Source organism: Aphelocoma coerulescens, chromosome 1 (genome assembly GCF_041296385.1).
Source record: "Aphelocoma coerulescens isolate FSJ_1873_10779 chromosome 1, UR_Acoe_1.0, whole genome shotgun sequence".
Lineage (NCBI taxonomy): Eukaryota > Metazoa > Chordata > Aves > Passeriformes > Corvidae > Aphelocoma > Aphelocoma coerulescens.
The window spans coordinates 80,881,098-80,901,553 of NC_091013.1; the positions used below are offsets into that span (position 1 = coordinate 80,881,098).

At 36.2% G+C, this 20,456-nt stretch overlaps 1 protein-coding gene across 1 annotated transcript in view; it reads right to left on the reverse strand.

The window, feature by feature from the left end:
• CNTN5 (contactin 5) overlaps positions 1–20,456 on the reverse strand; it is a 238,480-nt gene that overhangs the window by 15,451 nt on the left and 202,573 nt on the right. The window contains exons 15-18 of the mRNA XM_069027648.1: positions 20,220–20,378; positions 19,647–19,796; positions 9,761–9,831; positions 7,438–7,672 (exon numbers count right to left, since the gene is read on the reverse strand). Of these exons, the coding sequence (XP_068883749.1) occupies positions 7,438–7,672; positions 9,761–9,831; positions 19,647–19,796; positions 20,220–20,378 (615 nt within the window). The remainder of the gene's footprint in view (positions 1–7,437; positions 7,673–9,760; positions 9,832–19,646; positions 19,797–20,219; positions 20,379–20,456) is intronic.

Below are 20,456 nucleotides of genomic sequence, written 5' to 3' on the forward strand. Positions count from 1 at the left end.
GTGAACTTTTTCCATTCCTGAGAAATGGGGGACTCCACCAGATTTGCAGTGAAATGGCTGCCATCAGGATATAAAACTTCCTCCAGAATCTTATGCTCAAAGGGAAAAGATACCCAGTTTCCACAATAGCAGAAACAAGATTACTCTTTCCAGGACAGGCCTTCAGACTTCTCACTTTTCCACAAGTCCTTTATATTTTCTCCTTCTCTCTGACCAGTGCCTTTGCAGAGGACTTTAAAACACACAAAAATTAGAAAAGTGTTGGAATTAGGTAGCAGAGAAGACCTCTGCCCTGAACATTTTTGATTTAGTGCTGAAATACTCTTACTTGTTGGGTAGAACTTCTGAAGCCTTCTCCTGTAATGATGCTCTCCTGCCCACTTTCTCACAGTGTACATCCTGCTGTGGCTTTCCCTTCCCTATGGAATAACCCAGATTTGTTGCACAGCAGAGTGTCACCTGGGAATAAGGAGCTGCCTTATTCCATGAAGACTTTACCAGAGGGGTGTTGCCACCTTCATGAATACGAATGGTTCGTTTCCATCAAGTGGCATGGCAGACAGAGATACCCTCAGCACTTGAGGAGGGATGTGCCCATTATATTGATGGCACATCTGCCTTCCCATGGGGCTAGTGCCATTGATCAGAGGAGTGCTTAATACATTCCTGTATGTCAGGACTGTGATTTCATTTCTTAAAAAATCATTTGAGACAGCTCTAGCTGGGCTTTCACAGGATCTCTCCAGACAGATCATCTAGTAGAATCAGGAAATAACCCTCAGTAGTTTACAGCTAATCTGCCAATTTATTAGTTTTTGGGTTCACCTAAACCCCAAGTAGTTCAGCTTTAGCTATGAAATGAATCACAGGATTTCACTTCATAAATTTAAGATTTTAATTAAAGACATTGAGGCTGTATTCAAAAGTGTGTAATTGCATATTAATTCCTCTCAATGAAAAGAAATTAGTAATTTATTTTTCTAAATATGGAGGAAAAAAATTGCAAAGGCTTTTGTATGGTCCTTTGCCTTTCAAATAGCTGAGAGCTTTGGATCTCCATTGGCTCGATGAATTACCACAAATCCATACAAAGCAAGAACAAGAGCTCTGTGCAGTATCATTGCATCTTGTATGTATTACAGAACTGCATCTGGAGTCCCTTAGGAGGTTTTGAACAGTGAGTATGAGAGTCTTCAGGCTTTAACCTGTACTGCTCAGGGCTTTCTATTTTCTATACAGAAGTTTTTAGTAGTATTCACTACTCTGTTTATCAAAATTATAGATCTTTCAATTGTTGTGATGATAATTCTGTCAGGTGCCTGAAGGAGAAATTAGGTACTGAAATGAACAGAACTGATCCTGTATCAGCCATTGAGAAAATCATTAACAAAAAAAACCCTTTATAAAAGACCTAACTCATCTTGAAACCATTTGGGTTCCTTCTTTCTTCCAGAAGTTTATTTCTATTTTCTTTTATATTCTTTATTTCTTTTATATTCTATATTTAATTCTTTTTATTTCTTTTATATTCTATATTTAATTCTTTTATATTTCCATACTGTAGAGTACTCTAATTCATATTTATCCTTGTGGTTTTAGGCTGCATCTATACTTGCAAACTAAATAGGGACAGAGAGACCAGGCACCATCCTGGGCATGGAGATACAGCTATCTGTAGCATCACACTGTTGGCATCGTCCATGTTGACTCTGGGAAATTTGGGCTGCCCCAGGTTGTGACAGTTTTATCAGAATAATGCCCTGATGCAAATTAAAACATTTGAGTCTTTTTATGTGTAAGTTCTACCCCATCTCCATGTGTGGAAAAACAGGTTAAATTTTATTTATGGTACATTTGAATAGAAAATTCTGCATTGTTTAATTTGGAAGAGATTGAATTTCTGACAATTGACAATACCAGATGTTTTCACTACATATGTAAAAAATTTCACTTTCACATTCTTACTAGCTATCCTGTCTATATAATCTTATTTATTTAAAATAAATGAAGATTTTCATTATTGTTGTCCATTCCTTGATTATTTATAATATCAATGTCTTATTTACTTCAGTTTTTCATGCCTTATAGACTTTCCTAACTTTTAAAAAACTAAACTTACTTTTTGTCTGTACTTGTGTTATTTTTATCCTTTCCTTTACTTGGACTGTATTATATATTGTTCTTACTTATTCTGAATATCTTTAGAGGGTATATCTATAGATCCTCAGATGTAATGTTCTGTCTCAGAAACGTACCATTTCTTGCAGTAAAAACTTCAAATATCTGTTACACCTTTGGCTTAGGAACATTCCAAAACACTTCTATTTTTAGTTTCAACTGTTAATTCCAGTTAATAAAATAATTTCCTGCTTTTTAACGATGATGTGTTCCACTGTTATTTGTTATTATCAGCTTTTCTATAGTGTCTTAATTATTCATCACAACAAGGCTATTGTACTGTTATTTCTTCTCAGTCAGTACTGGATAAAGAATCTGCTAATTAGCACAGCCAGAACACAAGGTCATTAGTCCTTACTAATTAGTTTTTACTATCCAAACTACTCTGAACAGCTAAATTCTCCCATAAATAACAGCATTCTGTAGTATATATCAACAATTTCTCAGCATCCCAATTGATCAGTATAATCAGCAACTGACCTCTAGCTTCACTTTCAGCTCTTTTAATTGCCCTTTTCCAAAATTACGTGGAACCCAAGGTTATTCTGTTTTATCCAAACACTGGTTTTGTATTTCCTGATGCATTATCACATCATCAGCATGTTATGACATCTTACTTTTGTTTTGTCTTTCCTGTGTAGCTCATACTTTGTCTAGCCATGCCTGTTAAAGAGAGTCAGCCTGGTCATCACTGTTATCAGCACAGCCTTTTCCATCTTCTTGCCATCATACCTTCACACTCTTATTTCCTTCTCCATTTCTATATTTGTGATTTTCCCAGTTTTCATTTTCCAGTGAATTAAAGCCACACATAGAGATTGCATATGGTTTTCCCTGATACTGAAATATTGTATTAGTAACCTTGGAATGCTTAGCACCTCAGTATTTAAGTGGAATGCAGTCATAAATAAAAAAGAATGCATAAATGTTTATGTTGTAACAGTGATAACATTGCTTTTGTTCATTGCTTTATTTTCAGTGTCTAGTGCCTTTACAATTTTTTTTCTTCTGTGGATAAAAATCATCTGTACCTGCACTGAAACTCAGTGCTGTTTCAGTGTGTTCTAGCATGAATCTGATACCTTATTTTCCTGACAGAAAGTATGGTCAGAAGATTTCTCTCTGTTCTGTTCATAATCCTTTTCAGCCTCAGGCCTGCACACTGCAACCTTTCTCTTGGCAGGTAGCCTGATTTGTGGTGCTCTCCATGTGGTCTCATGTCTCTTGCTGTTATTAAAGTTTTTCTTCATTTAAGGTTCGGGCTTGTCCTTCCCTGGTGATGGAAATGTCTACTGTGTCCTTCTGCTCTGCCTTCTTATTGAAGTAATTGTGCATCTTTTTTCTATCCTTCATCTTCTGAGCATCGTCTTCATTCCCTCTTCAGAACTGCTTCCTGGCTCTCATAATCCTTTTTTTTTTACATCCCTACATGTGACCTCTATTTTTTTCTTTTCTCTTTGATTACTTGCTTTTTTTTCCTTTCCTAAGGTTTCTGGGAAAGGCTCCTCCTTCAAACTTTACTACTGCATTAAGCCACCTTTTCCAGAGTCACACATGTACTTGCTTGTTTATTTCCATGGGTTAAATGTCTAGTTTTGTACAACCTTTTTAACTGATTCTCCATACTATTCTCTATTTTTCCATTACATTCATCTGCACTTTTAGCTCCTGGACAGTCTTTCCCATGAGCTATATTTTGGTGATGATTTTTAAGAAGTCAAAATACTGGTTAGGGAGGAAAAAGGTCTGAAAGTATCTATAACCAGTTAGACTTTTCTTGCCTCTTCAACTTTGGGTCACCACTATCATTGATGCTTCACCAACCATTGGTATAATTCTGTCTTCTCAAGCACAAATACGGACTGGGAGAAGAACTAATTGAGAGCAGCCCTGAAGAGAAGAAGGTGAGTTCTCATGGATGAAAAGCTGTATATGAGCCAGCAATGTGCACTTGCAGCCCATAAAGCCAGCCACATCCTGGGCTGCATCCAAAGCAAAGTGGGCAGCAGGGCCAGGGAGGGGATTCTGTCCCTCTGCTCTGCTCTGGTGAGACCCCACCTGCAGTGCTGCATCCAGCTCTGGGGCCTCAGCACAGGAAAGATGTGGACCTGTTAAAGCAGGTCCAGAGGAGGGACATGAAGTTGTTCAGAGGGCTGGAACACCTCTCCTATGAAGACAGGCTGAGAGAGTTGGGGTTGTTCAGCCTGGAGAAGAGAAGGCCCCAGCGAGCCTTTCTAGTAGTCTTACAGTACTTAAAGGAAGCTTATAAAAAAGGCAGAGATTTTTACACAGGCAGATAAACAGAGTAACAGGACAAGGGGGAATGGATTTAAACTAAAAGAGGAGAGATTTAGATTAGTTGTTAGAAATTAATTGCTGTGAGGGTAGGGAGACCCTGGAACAAGTTGCCCAGAGAAGTTGTGAATGCCCCATCCCTGAAAGTGTTCAAGGCCAGGCTGGATGGGACTTTAAGCAACTTGGTCTAGTGGAAGGTTCTCTGCCCACAGCAAAGTGTGTTAAAGCTTGATGATATCTAAGATCCCTTCCAACACAAATCATTCTACGATTCTATTATATGATCTGACTTAAGACAGAAAAATATTAGCCACTCTATTTACTTCTGAAAAAGTGTTCAGTGTTTTGGTCAAATAGTCAAATTTTTGGAGTTCTTTTACTCAGAAGGCAATGTTTTAAGCCTTTTGCCTGAGACTCTATCGCTTTATGTAATCAGAGGGCAGTCTGTTGTGTTCACTGAGGGAACACCTTACTCAACATCACCTGCCAAGTTTCTTGTTTAAGAACAACTCAGAGGCACCACAAAAGGGCTCTGAATGTGAATCAGAAAGCCCACAGTATGCTGTCACAGTCATACAGAAAAAGGAGATGCATTCATTCTTAATAAATATGGGATTTCTTCATGGTTCAGAATCTGTCCTGTGAAAACTCTTTGTATTTTTCAGTGTGCTTAGCAGAGTCAACATGTTTTAGACTTCCTTAGACAAATTTGTTACACCATTAAACAATAGTAGATCCATTTCTAGATGAGGGAAAACTTGCAATATGTAACATAAAGCCATAATTTTTAATAATATTGTCCTATTGCTTTTTCTGGATGTTTGCTGGGCAGTGAATTGAATATGTGATAAAAAGCAAGTAAGCAAAGGGTTTGCTGGACCAGCCCTAGCACCATAATATATTGTACTGTCAATCGTTATTTAATATCTACTCTTTAATAGAAATCCTTGAAAAACTGTGCCTTCAGTTGTTTAGCTCCTTTAGCATGACAATCCATACCTCTTTCAAAAGCAGTACCCCATTTTCATAGCAAACTGCAATGTCTATTGTCCTCAATCTTCATATTGCCCAGAATTTAGCTGTAATAAACTGTTTCATTACTCCTTTAAATTCTCAGTATATTACCTTGGGTTTTTCTGGAGGAAATATTTTTATAAATTAATTTTGTACTCTAATGTCACAGCATCCCATAGTTTTCCTGAAATATAAGTCTTGCAAAATATTTATGCCCATAGAATTCCTCTTACAAAAGACAAGTCTAATGTACAGACACACACAGAGACCGAATTAGCAAAGCTATAATAGATAGGTACTTTCAAGTTACTGAATTAAAATCAGAAAAGTTGGTTTCTAGAGAAAGTTAATTTTAATATTCTATTAAGACCATTTGTAAAGTTCATATTTTAAAGTTCATTTTATTAAAGGACTGATAGGAAAAAATTGTTTATATATTACTAATTATTCTATTTCCAGTCTTGTTCAAATAACAAGCAAAGGTATAAGGATGCATTATTACAATTCAGCACTCAGCTTTTGTTAAAATATCTTTTGCTACTAAAAAAAAATTAAAGTAAAGTGTCTGTCTCCCTTCCTTTGCAAAACTTTATTTGCAATGAACTTTCTGCTTAGAGGATGAAATTATTAAAAACTAAAAACATCATCATTGGCCTCACAGTATCAATTTTCATTGAGGATCAGGGAATTCAAATGTACCATTTTCAAGTTGTACTGTGCAATTTTTACAGTTTAAAATGAAATTGTTTTTATAAAAATATGACTATTTGGTAATCCTGATTCAAAAAGTGGAACAAAACCTAATTACTGGAACTGCTTTTAGCAAAAACAGCAGCTCCAACGCCTCTAATTACTGTGAGAGAATAGTAGTAGACAGTGTCTGCTACATCATGGTTCCAAAATTATAAATTTATTGTGGGCTAATATGAAATAACACTTAATGTTTTCCAGCTTCACATGAAATATTATTATCTTCACACTGCTTTTTCATAGAGAGAGTATGAAATTCCTCTCATCTGCACTAGGACTCTGCTTATTTTATTCTCTTTAATAGGAGACAGTGGAATAACTCAAGATAGTACAGTAAAGAAACACTGAAGTTTATGAATTTCAGTAATGGAGCTGCTCAAAATATTCTTGTGGATAGCATTTATTTGCCTTTTTTGTGCATGCCTCTTTTTTTCCATACTCTGGGTCCTGTTAAAACAGAACAACTTCTTTTACTAGTCCAAATTAGTGCTTGTTGGTTGTTTTTGTTTGGTTCTTTTCTGCCCCAAAAAATACTGTTTAGAATTTTTATCAATTCTCAATAAAAATTTTCTAGAAATATTTTTCATTTGTTGTTGAGAGCCATTCCTATAATTCACATTGAAGACTGGGACATTAATGCAAAGTCAGAACTTTTCTACAAATGAAATAAAAATTGGAACAAAATTTGTTTCTGTGCACTTTTAGAATGCATTAACCAGGAAATGAACGTTCAAAAGTGAATTTATTTAGTCTTTGAGCTGTTGTCTGATTAACCCATCAAAAACAGGATCATGAATCTCAGAAACATTAGAAAATAGCATTCTTTCTTTGCTCAGTGTTAGAGAAACTCTGTCTAAAGTTAAGGCTAATGATTTCATATTAAGGATGAACTTTCATGAAAATAAGGCTGGTGTTATTTTTTTTTCTTTTTTCTTTTTCTTTAATTTTTTTTTTTTTTTTTTTTTTTTTTTTGATTGTGACTGATGTGGCTTGAAGTCTATTCCTAAACTTTGTCATTTGCTTCCTAGGTAAGCTTGGCAAATTAGTTCCCTTCCTTCTCTGCAAAACCTGTTTTTATTTAGCACTTCTGCAGAGAAATTTTTAATTTAAGATTTAAAAAGAGTGTTATAAGAGCATGCATTATATATATGAAAGACAATATTGTTCACAATATGCAATTTAACTTCATGTTGAACTGACCTCCTTCAGCCGAGCAGATGACCACAATAGGGCTAAAGGGACCATCTCCTTTGTTGTTGTAAACACCAACTTTCACCTCAAAAGGAGTCAGAGGTGGCACACTTTCATCTCTGTAGATGAATTTTGAGGCATCTGAAGATGTCACCATTTTTTCCTTCCAACCACGCGTTCCATTGGGTCTGAAGGCTACAATATATCCGAATCCTTCTCCACTCTGAAACTCTTCTGACACTGGCTGAAAAATTAAGTTCAGAAACATACTTATGATCAGAAACTGTTTTACTAATTTAGAAAAAAGTCACAGTTGTATTATAGGATTTTACTTACTGTACCTGTCCTCATAATGACAATAGCTTCCAAAGAGAAACATTCTAAGAGAGTTTCCTCAACTAATTGCCATACTTGGGTCATTGTCCTAGGACTGAATGAGCTCCTGTGCTCAGAAAAATGTTTTGTTTTATATATCCCACATTTTGCTTAATGCTTTAACCAGTTATCTTTAGGTGGAATAGCCCCTAGCAGTGGCCTTGTTAAAAATATAGAGCAATATATTGATAGTAACATGATATGCATGATATGTACTATTGTGGGATTCCTTTGGGTTTTAGGTGCCAGCCTGTCTAAATTCTGTTCCAAATGAGGTGTTAAATCTTAGAGATTTAAGCCCAGGGTTCAACTTAAGGCTTAAGATGCAATGTAATAAATCTAAGTTGTTCCAATTCTCAAAAAGTTTTTCACTTTTTTTTTGGTTGAAAAAAACTCATTTGCTTTTCCTTCCTCAGAGCACCTGTGAAATTAGCCACTTAAATTGTGTCTCATCTGACATTAGCAGGCAGTTAGAAAAGGGATTTATCTGTTTTAGAGTCTGTGCACTGCAAAAGCTAAAACTTACATGTCTAACTCAATGAATGGAACTTTTCATGCTAATTAGTAAATTAACAGTATTGTACATTTTTCATGAAGTCAATGGACTAGTTTAGGGATTAGGTTATATTTAACAGCTGTCTGCATATTAAATCTATGGGAAATGTCAAAAAATGGGTGTCTAAACTGCCTCTCTTGAAATGTCCATCATAGATATACAGCTAATGGACATATGAATCAGAGCCCGGGCACAGCCAGCACTGAATCCTCTCCCCTCCACATTTCAAGTGAATGTCTCATCACCTGGCACTCCACTTGCAGACAAAATTTTCTACCCATCCTTCTGAAGCTGTGCACTGCACATCCCAGAAAAAAAAAAAAAATCATGAAGATGCAAAATTAAGACAGACTTTGTAACCTCGTCTCACCCCTGGGGCTCTGGTTTCTTTTGGAAGAAAACTTTGGCCCTTGACAGAGTGGGAGTTACAACACTCTCCAGTAGTGCCCCAGCCCAGTCACCTTCAAAATGCTACAAAGACACTTAATAAGAATATCACGTACTAATGTATCTTATTAGGGACTGGGGTTAGGTCTGTTCACATCAGATACAGTTCTAGCCACCTGCTATTTTTGTTCGGGATTCAGCAAATTCTCTCCTCGTAAGTGAGATGTTGATATTTACCCTTATAGAGTATAAAGCAAACTGAAGTCAGCTCTGTCTCAGCTGTCTTTGGTAGCTGGTGTTGAAAAAGGCAGATGTGCCAACAGAAGGCAGTCTCTTTAGACATCCTTAAATTTGCCAGTTGAAACAAGTAGAATTTGGTGTGTCTCTTACTATCTGAATTGCTCCTCAAATTGGCATGCATATATGTCTGTGTGTGTATATATGAATTTTTATGAATCTGAAACTGTTTATGATGAATCTAGAAGTTTTTAAAACTCCTTAAGAAAAGTCTCTGTTGTACTGTTTTTTATGATTAGCAGAGAAAGCAACTCCCACTCCTCCAACTGCCCACTGGCATGACCATATGTCTGTGTTGCATCTTGCACCACAAATATGTTCTCAATAGTCTCTTTAGTTTCATATTTTTATTCAACAATTAAAAATAATTATTTCTTAATTGAAGTTTAAAAAATTTTACATGGCTTTTCTTCTCTTCTCTTAGCTATTATTTCATCTGGTGTTTACATAAGTTCCAGAAAAATCAAATAAACCCAAGCAGTAGATCAGGAAGAAAAGCCTGATGAATTAGTAGAACTTTGGAGGGGGTGCCGTAATGTCTTCTCAAACCTCATGAAAATGAACAGTACTTTGAAATTCTAGAACATATTTAAGAGCAGTGTTTTGTGTTCATGTGTTGACAAGATTTGTTGTAAGGAAAACCCAGTAGAGTGCTCTTTACTTTGTCCTCAAAGAAGTTAACATTAAACAAAACCTGTAAACAGAAAAGTCCCTTACCTCCCATGCTATTACTAATTCATGTCGCCTTCCACTTCTGCCACTTACATTAGCTGGAGGTGTCTTTGGAACTGTGTGCAAAAAGGAAAAACAAAACAAACCAGAATATCCAAGTTATTGAAGTTTTCCCCACAGTAATAAGTTTCTGCAGAAGACATGAGGCTGTTAAATCAGAACAGAAGTAAAAACATAGCACTCTGTAGTAAAGAAGATTTGCTCAAGCTTCATTTCAGAGAATTGCACACACAAGCTAGAAAACTCAAAGAATATGCTGAGAATAAAAATAATATTGGAATACAAAATTGCTTAAGCATGAGGTCTTCTGCAGATTGGTAAAAATTTCAATGTACAGGTCACATAAGAGATAAAACAGGAATGATCTTGTTAATGTTTGTCATTTTTTAGCAAACAACTTGAAATGCCAGGAAATCTGACATATTTCAGATTTCAGGTGAAATCTTAGGACATAATTAGTAATGTCTCTATTGTTTTTCAGGTAGTTAGTGATTTAGAATGTTTTAATTACTGTAAATCTATTTTTCACTGCTCTACCAGGGAGCCAATTTTCAGAAATTTTAAACCAACCAACCTTAAACATCCCTCATTGTTTCCTAAAAAATGCTGGAAGCAGTATTACCCACAGTTCTCGAAAAATTGAGCTCATAATTATAGTTTAATAAACATGAGCAGCTGATGAAATTCTTTAAAGTAAATTATAACTATCATCACCATTTTGATTTGGATTATCATATTTTGAAAAACCAGAAATGTAAATTGTTCCTTTGGAATTGTATAATTTCTTTTACCTTGTTTAGTACCTCTAATGAAACTCCTCAAATGGCCAATGTCTTGAGTTTATTTACTGTGAGGAGGTAACACTTGCATTCTGTATTTGATTAAATATGTCCTAAGATATAAACTTTTTCTTTTCTGCTTTACAGCAGTACATAGGTCATTGGGAGAAATGTACTGTGAGACTTTAAGTGTTTAGGCCTTATTGCATGCTGTTTATCTTATTTACTGAGTAACACTGTGCCTTTGAACTATACAAAATAAAATGCATTTAAATAAATGTAAACCATCCTCTTTGTTTCCTCTGTTGGTCACTGATAGCTTAAGTCACTGGAAATGCAGTTTTTATTAGATCCTGTCAGCCCACCTAAGACTTCAGAATTCATTTGTGTAGTCACTTTTTGAACCCTGAGCTCCCCTATAAAGAACATGAGCCCGGTTCTACTTTTCCTCATAAATGATGCAACCCTACAAAGTGTATGGATTGATTCTGATTTATACTGTTTGAAATGAGGCAGGTGACCTTTTATCTGTGGTTCTTAGCAGACTGATAGGGGAGATTTCTAGTGTGTTTCTCTCAATAAACCTGCGTTCATCTGGCAAACATGGTGTCTTCAACTTCCTTCCTTCCTTCCTTCCTTCCTTCCTTCCTTCCTTCCTTCCTTCCTTCCTTCCTTCCTTCCTTCCTTCCTTCCTTCCTTCCTTCCTTCCTTCCTTCCTTCCTTCCTTCCTTCCTTCCTCCCTCCCTCCCTCCCTCCCTCCCTCCCCACCTGCCTTCGTACCTGCCTTCGTACCTGCCTTCCTGCCTTCCTTCCCGCCTTCCCTCCCTCCCTCCCTTTGACATGGCAAAGACGTAATGAATTTTTTCTTTCAGAAACAGAATTTCCCTCTGGCTTTAAAAAAGGAATGGAAAGAATACAATCAATGTTCTAACACTGTGCCGAATGTTCTAGCACGAAAGATGCAGATGAAGACTCATCTGACAGCTAATTAACATCCAAAAATTATGATGCCATCTCTAATGGAGATATTTAAACCTTTTTTAGCACACATTTTTCTCTTGACTTTCTGAGGTATTTTTGGGTAAATTACAGAGACAAATGAAGTTTTTATGTAGGTGCCTGCCACATTAGAAATTAGAGAGTATGCTGTACTCCTTTGAAGCATCCAACATGATGGACTTATTTAACCTGCAGCATCCTCTTTCTAGAGTTTTCTTGTTAACAACATTGCAGACTGTGGCCCTATTTAAATGAATAAACGTTAAAAGAATAAAACTGTCAAAACGATGAATTTCTTTTGCACCAAACTAAAATGTACACGCACACAGTGAAACTCTTTCAAATGAATAACCATTAAAAGAATAAATGTGTCAAAAGAATAAATTTCCTCTGCACTGCAGCAAAGCACAGTGTACACAGTTAGAAGGAGACAGTTTGAAATGAGTAACTATTAAGTGAAGAAAACTATTAAAAGAAAACATTTTTGCCAGGCACTAAGGCTGTACATCAGCCATGCTTTCAGCAGCACCACCTTTACATCAGTGTTATATCTGAATTTACTCACTCATGGCCTAAGTTTATTGCCAAGCAATTAATGACTTCCCAATCTTTATGCTGTTAATTCCCAGCAGTGGCACTCATAGAGTTGCACTTGCACCAAATATACAAATATGATGGCTAAACTTGGCTCCTGGAAACAGGGTATGTGTGCCTGAGGAACAAGGACATTAAGACCTCTTTTTTCAAAACTGAGAAGTTTGGTATTGTTTCTTCTGAATAAATACACCCCAGCTCTTTGCTGTGTTAGTCTTCAACATCTCATTGAACTGCAAGATGAGAGAATGTCACCTGCTGGAAACCAGATTACTCCTTGGCTTAAAACTGATCTTTAGGTTCATAAATGGTGACTATGCTTAGCTGGATCATATGTCTAATTCTGATCAACACCTTCTCATTAGCCCCTTTGCCACCTGTTCTCACTTGTCTCCTGTTTTATCCTTGGACTGTAAGCTCTTTGGGATCTTCTTTCTTTCCTTTTTTTTTTTTTTCTTAGCCACTGGTAAAGTTGGAAGTTAAAAGGCAGGTCTTTCCATCATTCTGGTAATGTGAACAACAAATAGCACCAAGAACAGTGTGTCTGAAAGACATGGTGACTAGCTGCAGTTCATGGTAAAAAACAGGTTGGATGCTGGCACAGGTTGATGTTGAAACCTCCACTTAATGCAAACAAACAGAAATCTTGGAATGAACCTGCCAGGAGCTTGATTCAAATGCAAACAGCAGGATGTTTTCCATTTTCGTGAAATTACTGTGATATGCTGGAAATGAAAGTCAAATTAAACTCTATTAAAACTTATCTCCTCTAAAACAAGCAAAAAACCCATTAACATTTTCTCTAAGAGCAGGTACAGAGAATGTAGCCTTCAGCAGTCCTACAAAGCATTTGACAAGATACTTCAGATATAAAGGAAGAAAAGGTGATATGGAAGGATAAACTTACACATGAAGCCGTGGCCAATTGTTTAATAATTCATGCATATCTTATCATTACAAGCTGAATATGGATGAAAAGCTGAGAGTTTTAATTTATGACAAAAGATATACACGGAATTGCTGTTACTGAGGGTTTTATGTATGGGAACAGTGGTTATAGAGTGCTGAAAAGTGCTGACAGTGTCACCTGTATATTTTAAACCTATATTTAAGTGTAAAACATTTTAATGGAGCAGTTTTTGAAATGGTGGGTAATAGCATAGCTATGAAATCACAAATATGTGGGCTAGATGTTCATTTTCTTCCATACTTCCACCGTGTCCAACATTTTAAAAATTGCTTTGTGCTTTAGGGTGATTTAATTAGATCTTAAAACTTCCTTTCTTTTCAGTCTGCATGGCTGATGGATTATCTGTGGAGATTTTTTTTTAGTTTAGATTTTTAAAAAAAATTTTTAAATGAAAATGGTGGACTGCAAAGATGAGCTGATTCAATGATTTTTGGTACTTTGGGCAAAATATTAATACTTATTAAATATTTCATTTTGACATTATAAAAAATGAAGCATAGCAATTTGATTTTGAAAAAATGTATAATTTTTACTTTGCTTCAGTTTTTAAAAATAGAAAAATTAAAACTACAAAGACAGATGAGAGAGAGTATTTCAGCTTGAGTTGACAGAGATTTTTAATTTTAATCCAAAACTATTATTTTTGTTCTAATTTGCTAAAGAAAATAAATCAGCATTTTTGTTTAAAAGCACTTTTACACTCTGTGCTTTTACATCGATGAGTAGAACTAAAAAAAGGATTTAAAATATCTAGATTCCTTTCCTAATAAAAAGGAAAAGAAAATGTCACACAAAACCTGGAAAAGCTGAAAGTACTTGCAAGCCAGTTCATGCTCTTTTTAACATTCCAGTCTTGTAAATAAATTTTAAAAAATGTTATTGAATGAATAGTTAATAATTTTAAAGTGTTTTTTCTGGTTTTTGTTTTGGTTTGTTTGCTTTTTTTCCCCAAGGAAATGTCTAGTGGCTTATTTAAATTGTGTGTGTTTTGTTTATTACAAAGAGAAAATACAGATTCTTAATTTTGTAGTCTGTCTTAATTTTTGGGCAGAATAAAATTATTTAGCAGCCAAAATGATAATTTATTACAATTAAGTATAATTGATTGCATTATTGCAGTAGAAATCTGTATCTAGATTTAGTCCCTATCCTTTAACAGGGAATAAATGAGAGAAAAGGAAGTCAAAGAGAAGAGTCTTACTAACCTAGTATTTTTAGACTAAGAGATGCTTACCTGAGTTGCCCAAATATATAGTTTTCTCATAAGCAATTGAGACCAGATTCTCAAATCCCAATTCCATATTTAATTCAGAAGGTCTTTATTATTCGCTTGAATCCTGTATTCTTTAAGATATTTTCCACATGGATATTTTTTGTATAAATTCTGAAACTTTTGTCAAACAAAGAAAAATTAAGGAAAATATTGATATTACTACAGGTTTTTTTTGAGAAAAATTAGACTTGGCTTTAGTCCTTAAGAAATGACTTGTACCTTTGCTCAAGGTACAGTTGCTGTTACTTATTTTAAAGCTTTTTATAACTTAAGGTACCTATGTAGTTTTAAAAGCAACACTTTTTAGCTGTAGAAAAGGTGTGAGCGGAGGAAAGAGGGCTTGTCACCAGCTTGGCAGAACTTCTTTCATGTGAGACCAAAGCTATAGCACATTCAGTTTTTCCTCCTCACTTGCTTTCCATTCACCTTCTATAGCTATGCATTTGTGTGTGTGTGTATCTCTATCTATCTCCTGCAGTACACATCTAGGAAGCAGGGGGGTGTTAAGTGAAAACCCTTTTACTCTGTGAAAGACCAGCCATCAAGTTGTCACCCTCCCAGAATAACAAGTCACATGTCATTTGTTCAGGAATGAAATGTGCAACATGCCAGCATCTCAGAAGTGGACGACACACATATTTGAGTACTGGAAAACAGGGATGCCTCTACTGGTCTCAGCATCTGAAATGTTGTTCTAATTTCCTCTGTATTATTAATGTTTATAATTAAGTAGGAGATTGAATTCAGTGCTATTCACTGACAAGAGGGTCATATGTGATTGCAGGACTCTGCCTGAATAGTCTCCAAATCACCACCTATAGCACTGAAATCTGAATGCTGTGCCATACCTACATGCTAAGGGACAAATGCAGGTGCTTTTCTGTTACATCTTCTACTAACACACACATTTGGATTCCTTGTCAATATTAGTTTGAGCCTACAATTCAATGTCTAAGTAGCTTCCAGTCAATGATTACAGACTACTTTCTCCTTTTGTTTTTCTTCATGGAAAAGCATGTTTTCTGCAAAGACATTAGTAGACCATGCCATTATCTGTAAATATCCCAGATAGAGCAGGTTATCCATTTTTGTTTTTCCTAGTGCAAAAATAGTTATGATTATGGGAAAATCTGGAACTTCCTTTGTACAAATCATAAATAAAACAGTACCCCCAACAACAAAAAAAACCCTGAAAATAAAGCCAGTCTAAAATGCGTAACTTTTCCTGGGACAGAGACATTTCTTGTTTTGCTCTGAGAATAAGGGCAACTTAATGGAACATAAGGACTTATTAAAAATAAAGCCAGTGTACAGTCTGTTACTAATAGAGTGCATTCCATTGTTACCTCATAAAATCAAGTTTGCATGCATGATTAGCAGGATAAACTTTGATTCTACCCAATTTCCCTCTCTCCATGTTTCCCCATGAATAGATAATGTAATTGATGCTTTGCCCCCAGGCTTCAAATGCCCTGACTGTCTTAGTGGAATGCCAGACATGTTTAAATTCATGTTATTGGCTCTTTGCACCTTGTGGACCTGTAAAATATGTATCAAGGCTAGAACTGACAGAAATGCAGCAGCTGGCTGTAAGCTAGATGTGCCAGAAAATTGTGGTGTTATCTGTTCCAATGGAAGTAGCAATGAAAAGCAATCATGTTAACTAAATATGAGCTAAGTAACAAGATTAGAGTTTAATTAAAAAAAAATAAAGCAAGTGGAAACCTGCTTATTATTTTGTCGGTTTCCTTACACCATCTGAATTATTATTTTCACAGGTATTTTTAGATAATGGACTAATATAAGGCATTGTTACTATCCTGGGTAAGAAGTGATAAAATAAGTGAGGAGTGGGGATAAAAAAAAGACTTTAGTCTCCAGTCAAATTTTCTTGTGCCATTAAACTACAGATGCAGATTTCCATTTAAGTGTAAAATAATGGAACCAGAATCACACATTTGCTGCCTCTGTGGGTGGTCTACACAGCTACCATTCAGCCTGATGGATCTCAACTCTTACCTGAATAGGTGTCACAGTCACTTTCTCAGCTAGGAGATGGATATTTCTGCATTTCCTCCCAGTGCAGGGGCAACCTGCCTGTTTGCACTTGTGGGCCACATCTACCATCAGTGAAAATAGCCAGGTTACTCTATCTGGGTCATGAGTAGAGGCTCATGCCATGTTCTTTCTGAAATACGATGTTCTTTCACATAAATGTCCTTTAAGAATTGAGAACTAAGATATTAGAACTGGGCATCATGCTAATGGACAGTTTCTCTTGAAGCTTTCAGATAAAAAAAATCAGTAATAGAGTTATTGTGAAAAATAATGGATCAATGGGTTCACTAAGATAGGCAATGGTATGCTAATTTGAAAATCCATATGAAAACTGTTGTAAGCCAATGAAAACTATTACTGGTTTCCTCTCTCTTTGGCATCTGAAAACTATACCAAGTGTGATAATTCCCAAAATCAGTGAAAGGCCTTTCAAAACACAGAGGCAACAGGCTCTGAACTTCAGGAATATCTGAAGTTCAGGAAAAACAGATTGCCTGAATGAAACAGATCATGAAGGCTCTGACACTTCAAGAGTACCAAACATATTATAAGCAGTATGCCATTTCTCAAATAATTGTATGTGCAACAGTTAGGGGTTTCTTTATTTATTTGGTTCTTTATTTAAAGCAGGGTCCATTGTGTTATTGTTCCAATTTAACAACTCTGTGCAGATTCTAACAATTTGTAAAGTTTTTCCTTAACTTTTCTCACCTCCTCTATAGAATAAAAAATGGAGGCTGCATCCATCTTTTTTATTAGCCATCCCACCCTAAAACCCCAAACCATTTGCAACTGAAATGGAAACTGAACATTTTCTTGAAGAAAGGTCTTTTGAAATTGGGGCAATAGCAACAGACTTCTGCTGTGCCCTATTAGGCAGGCACACTGAATAAATTCAGCTCCTGTTTCTTTGAAATACTGGCACCTGTCTAGATTTCAATGCCGTGCTACAAACCACACTTTTCTAACATGACATTTGTGCAGCTGTAACTGGTAGAAGAAAAGGTATTCCTACCTAGGAATATGAAAGTGCAAGTAAGAATCTGTTATGGTCTTTTTCCTATTTGAATGAATATGTTACTGATTTATTATTCAAGAAGACCTGCATTATTACTAGCTGCAGTGTTGTTTTTCAGGAGAAGCCCCATGTGCTGGAATTCAGATTATTGTTTCTTGAGTTAAAGACTCTGTTCTTTATGATAGCAATAACAGCAGAATGTTACCCAGAAATGAATACCAAGCACTGGATGAAAATTCATTACACACTGCACACTTTGTCTTTTCCCACAATTTTGTTTTTGCTGATCAGTATTATGATTTATCAATTTATTTTTACAGCAGTAAAGTTGTAAAGAATAGTGAAAATGAATATGCATGAAGAAGAATTTCACTTGAGTTGTAAGAATATGTTTTAGCAAATAGAGTTTGTTGAACATTGGGAAAGAAGAAGAAAGAGCTTAAAAACATGACAGCTGGATGAAATCTAACATTTCCAAATTTCAGTTTGTCAGAAGAACTTTATCTCACGGTTTAGCTACACCTGGTTGATTAAAGTACTGAAACATCCTTGTAAAAAAGGGAAAATATTCCTCAGTCTGAAAGAGCATAATACCAGGTGTGCAACCTATTACAGGATAAACTTTTTCCAGAATGTTTTTGTCCTTTCTGATATGTATCATCCGAATGAATAGAAAAGTTGTTCAAACATTAGGGTCCAGAAGAATTTGTAATGCCAATGAAATACAGTACAAAACTAAGGAAAGAATAATGGTAGTGATAAAAGGGAGGTTTCTTTTTAAATAATTTCAGATGAAAGTACCTTGTGCTTCTTATTTCATTTTCATTTCCTCCTTTTCTTAATGGAACAAAATATGGAGCATTTGAAGCTTCTGCTATCAAGGTATTGAGTTTCACACTGTGGAGAGCTTGAAGGTGAGGGGGAGAGTTTGAAAGGAAGCATCTTTCGAATGGGAATCAAATCACCTCAGTGCTGTTCTGTGATTGTACAGTGAAATTTAGTATCAGCTAGCAACTACACAGTTATTTAAAGTAGAAAAACATAAATATTACAACTGCAGATAGGTTTGTTAGACTTCATCTGAAATAGAGCATCCAATTTTGAGTGCCACAATGTGAAAAACATTGATCAACTAGTACAAATTCAGGGGGAGGCCACTGGGGTGGGGGAGTGGCTGGAGAACTTGCCTTGTGAGGAGAGGCTGGGGAAGCTGGGCTTGTTCAGCCCAGACCAGAGACGGCCTTGTGGGGACCTAACAGCAGCTCCCAGTGCCTGTGGGGAGGTCACTGAGGAGGAAGGCATGAGGTGTCCACAGTGGTGCAATAAGCTACTTAAAAATTATTCAGCTGACGAAACATCAAAACACAAAGTAATCTGTCTAGGCATCCTAAGTAACAAAGAATGAAGAATAATCTGAAAGTGTTCTCACATGTAGTTCTCATCTGAGGCTTCGTCCGAATCCTATCTCTATCTTTTTCTGCTTCTTAAAATATGTCTTTCTAAGTACCTAGGTAGTTTTCTCCATTCCTAGTTCTTCTTTATCTCCCATCATTCTGCCCAAGTTATTGTCAATGATTCCAAATCTTATGAGTCCATTGTAACTTTGAAGAGACCCAAATAGGATGTTTTGATTTCATGTCTCCCACAGTATCATTCTAATTAGAAATACAATGAAATTTATTAAAAGGTAGTAACCGTTCATAGTAGAGTGTGCAGGACATAGAAACACTTACAATACAAAGTATTTTAAATTAAGCAGCTTTTTATGACTTCCATATCTTGCTGAAAAAATTCCATGCACTGTCATGAGAGAAGTTATGAAAAATATGGGGGAAGACGTGGCTTAGGTGAAGTTGTTTGAAGAGATTGAGATGCAGCCTAATTTAAGAGCAGCAGAAGTCTATCAGAGAGAAGGCAGGAATAGCTTAAGTGTAAGATGAAAAGTAAGGCAGCTCAGATGGATTAGAAGAGCCAGGAATAGTTTTATTTGAAGTTTCTGTAAGTTAGACAATATTCCTGTAACTAAAACTGTCTCTCCACTGCAAAGAATATCACCCTGGAACAGAGATGACTGTACACACAGATGTGTACCAGTGAACAGAGATCCTGTCTATTGTTATATTAGAGCAGCTCTTGTTTCTGATAGTGCTGTAAAAATAACCTTTTTATCCTTTCCTTACCTGCTTCATTGGTTCTGATCACTCGCGATGGTGCACTTGGGTCTCCAGTCCCAATTTTATTGGTTGCTACTACTCTGAACTCATACTCCACCCAAGGGTTCAGTTCCACAGCCATAGCAGACTCCATGTCACCACTTATGAGATCTGGAACTGCAGAGAGAAAGAAATGTACAGGTCACTCAGAAATATGAAGCTGACCTGCAGTATCTCAGTAGAAAGCGGACTTTGTGATATAACATGGTCATTAGAAATGACCGACATCAAGGATCTAATATGTCAGAAATCGTAGCTAGGTTTTTGGCACTGTAGTATTCCTGAAAAGACACAGATTGAAGGATTTAGGGGAGAGCTTTCTGCTTATTCACAGATGCATCATGGCAGGAGTCTTTGTGCTGTCCTTTCAGAGCTGTTGCTAAGTAACACAAAAGGAATAAAAAAAAGAAAAAAAAATCAGTGCTTTTAATTTGCCATTGTTTTCTTAAGAGTATCTGTTCCTGTAGTTGCCAGTGGTTATTACTGTTATGATCAGGAGTTTTGAACAGTCTACTTGTGCTGTTTGAAAATTTTTCTCACCTGTTTTTACGGTCTGCCAGCCAAGAGAAAATGGACTGCGTGCTTGCAGGTTGTAGAGGGAGATAGGGCTGTGATTGTCTGCCCCAGGACTCCAGGAGAGTGTTGCTGTTGTGTCTGTAATTTCCTCCACTATTACAACCCCTGGGGGACCAGGAGGACCTAGAAATAAAGTGGAATAATCAAACAGACTACACCATCATTGTGGATGTGCAGCAATAACACAGGAGATGCATTCTG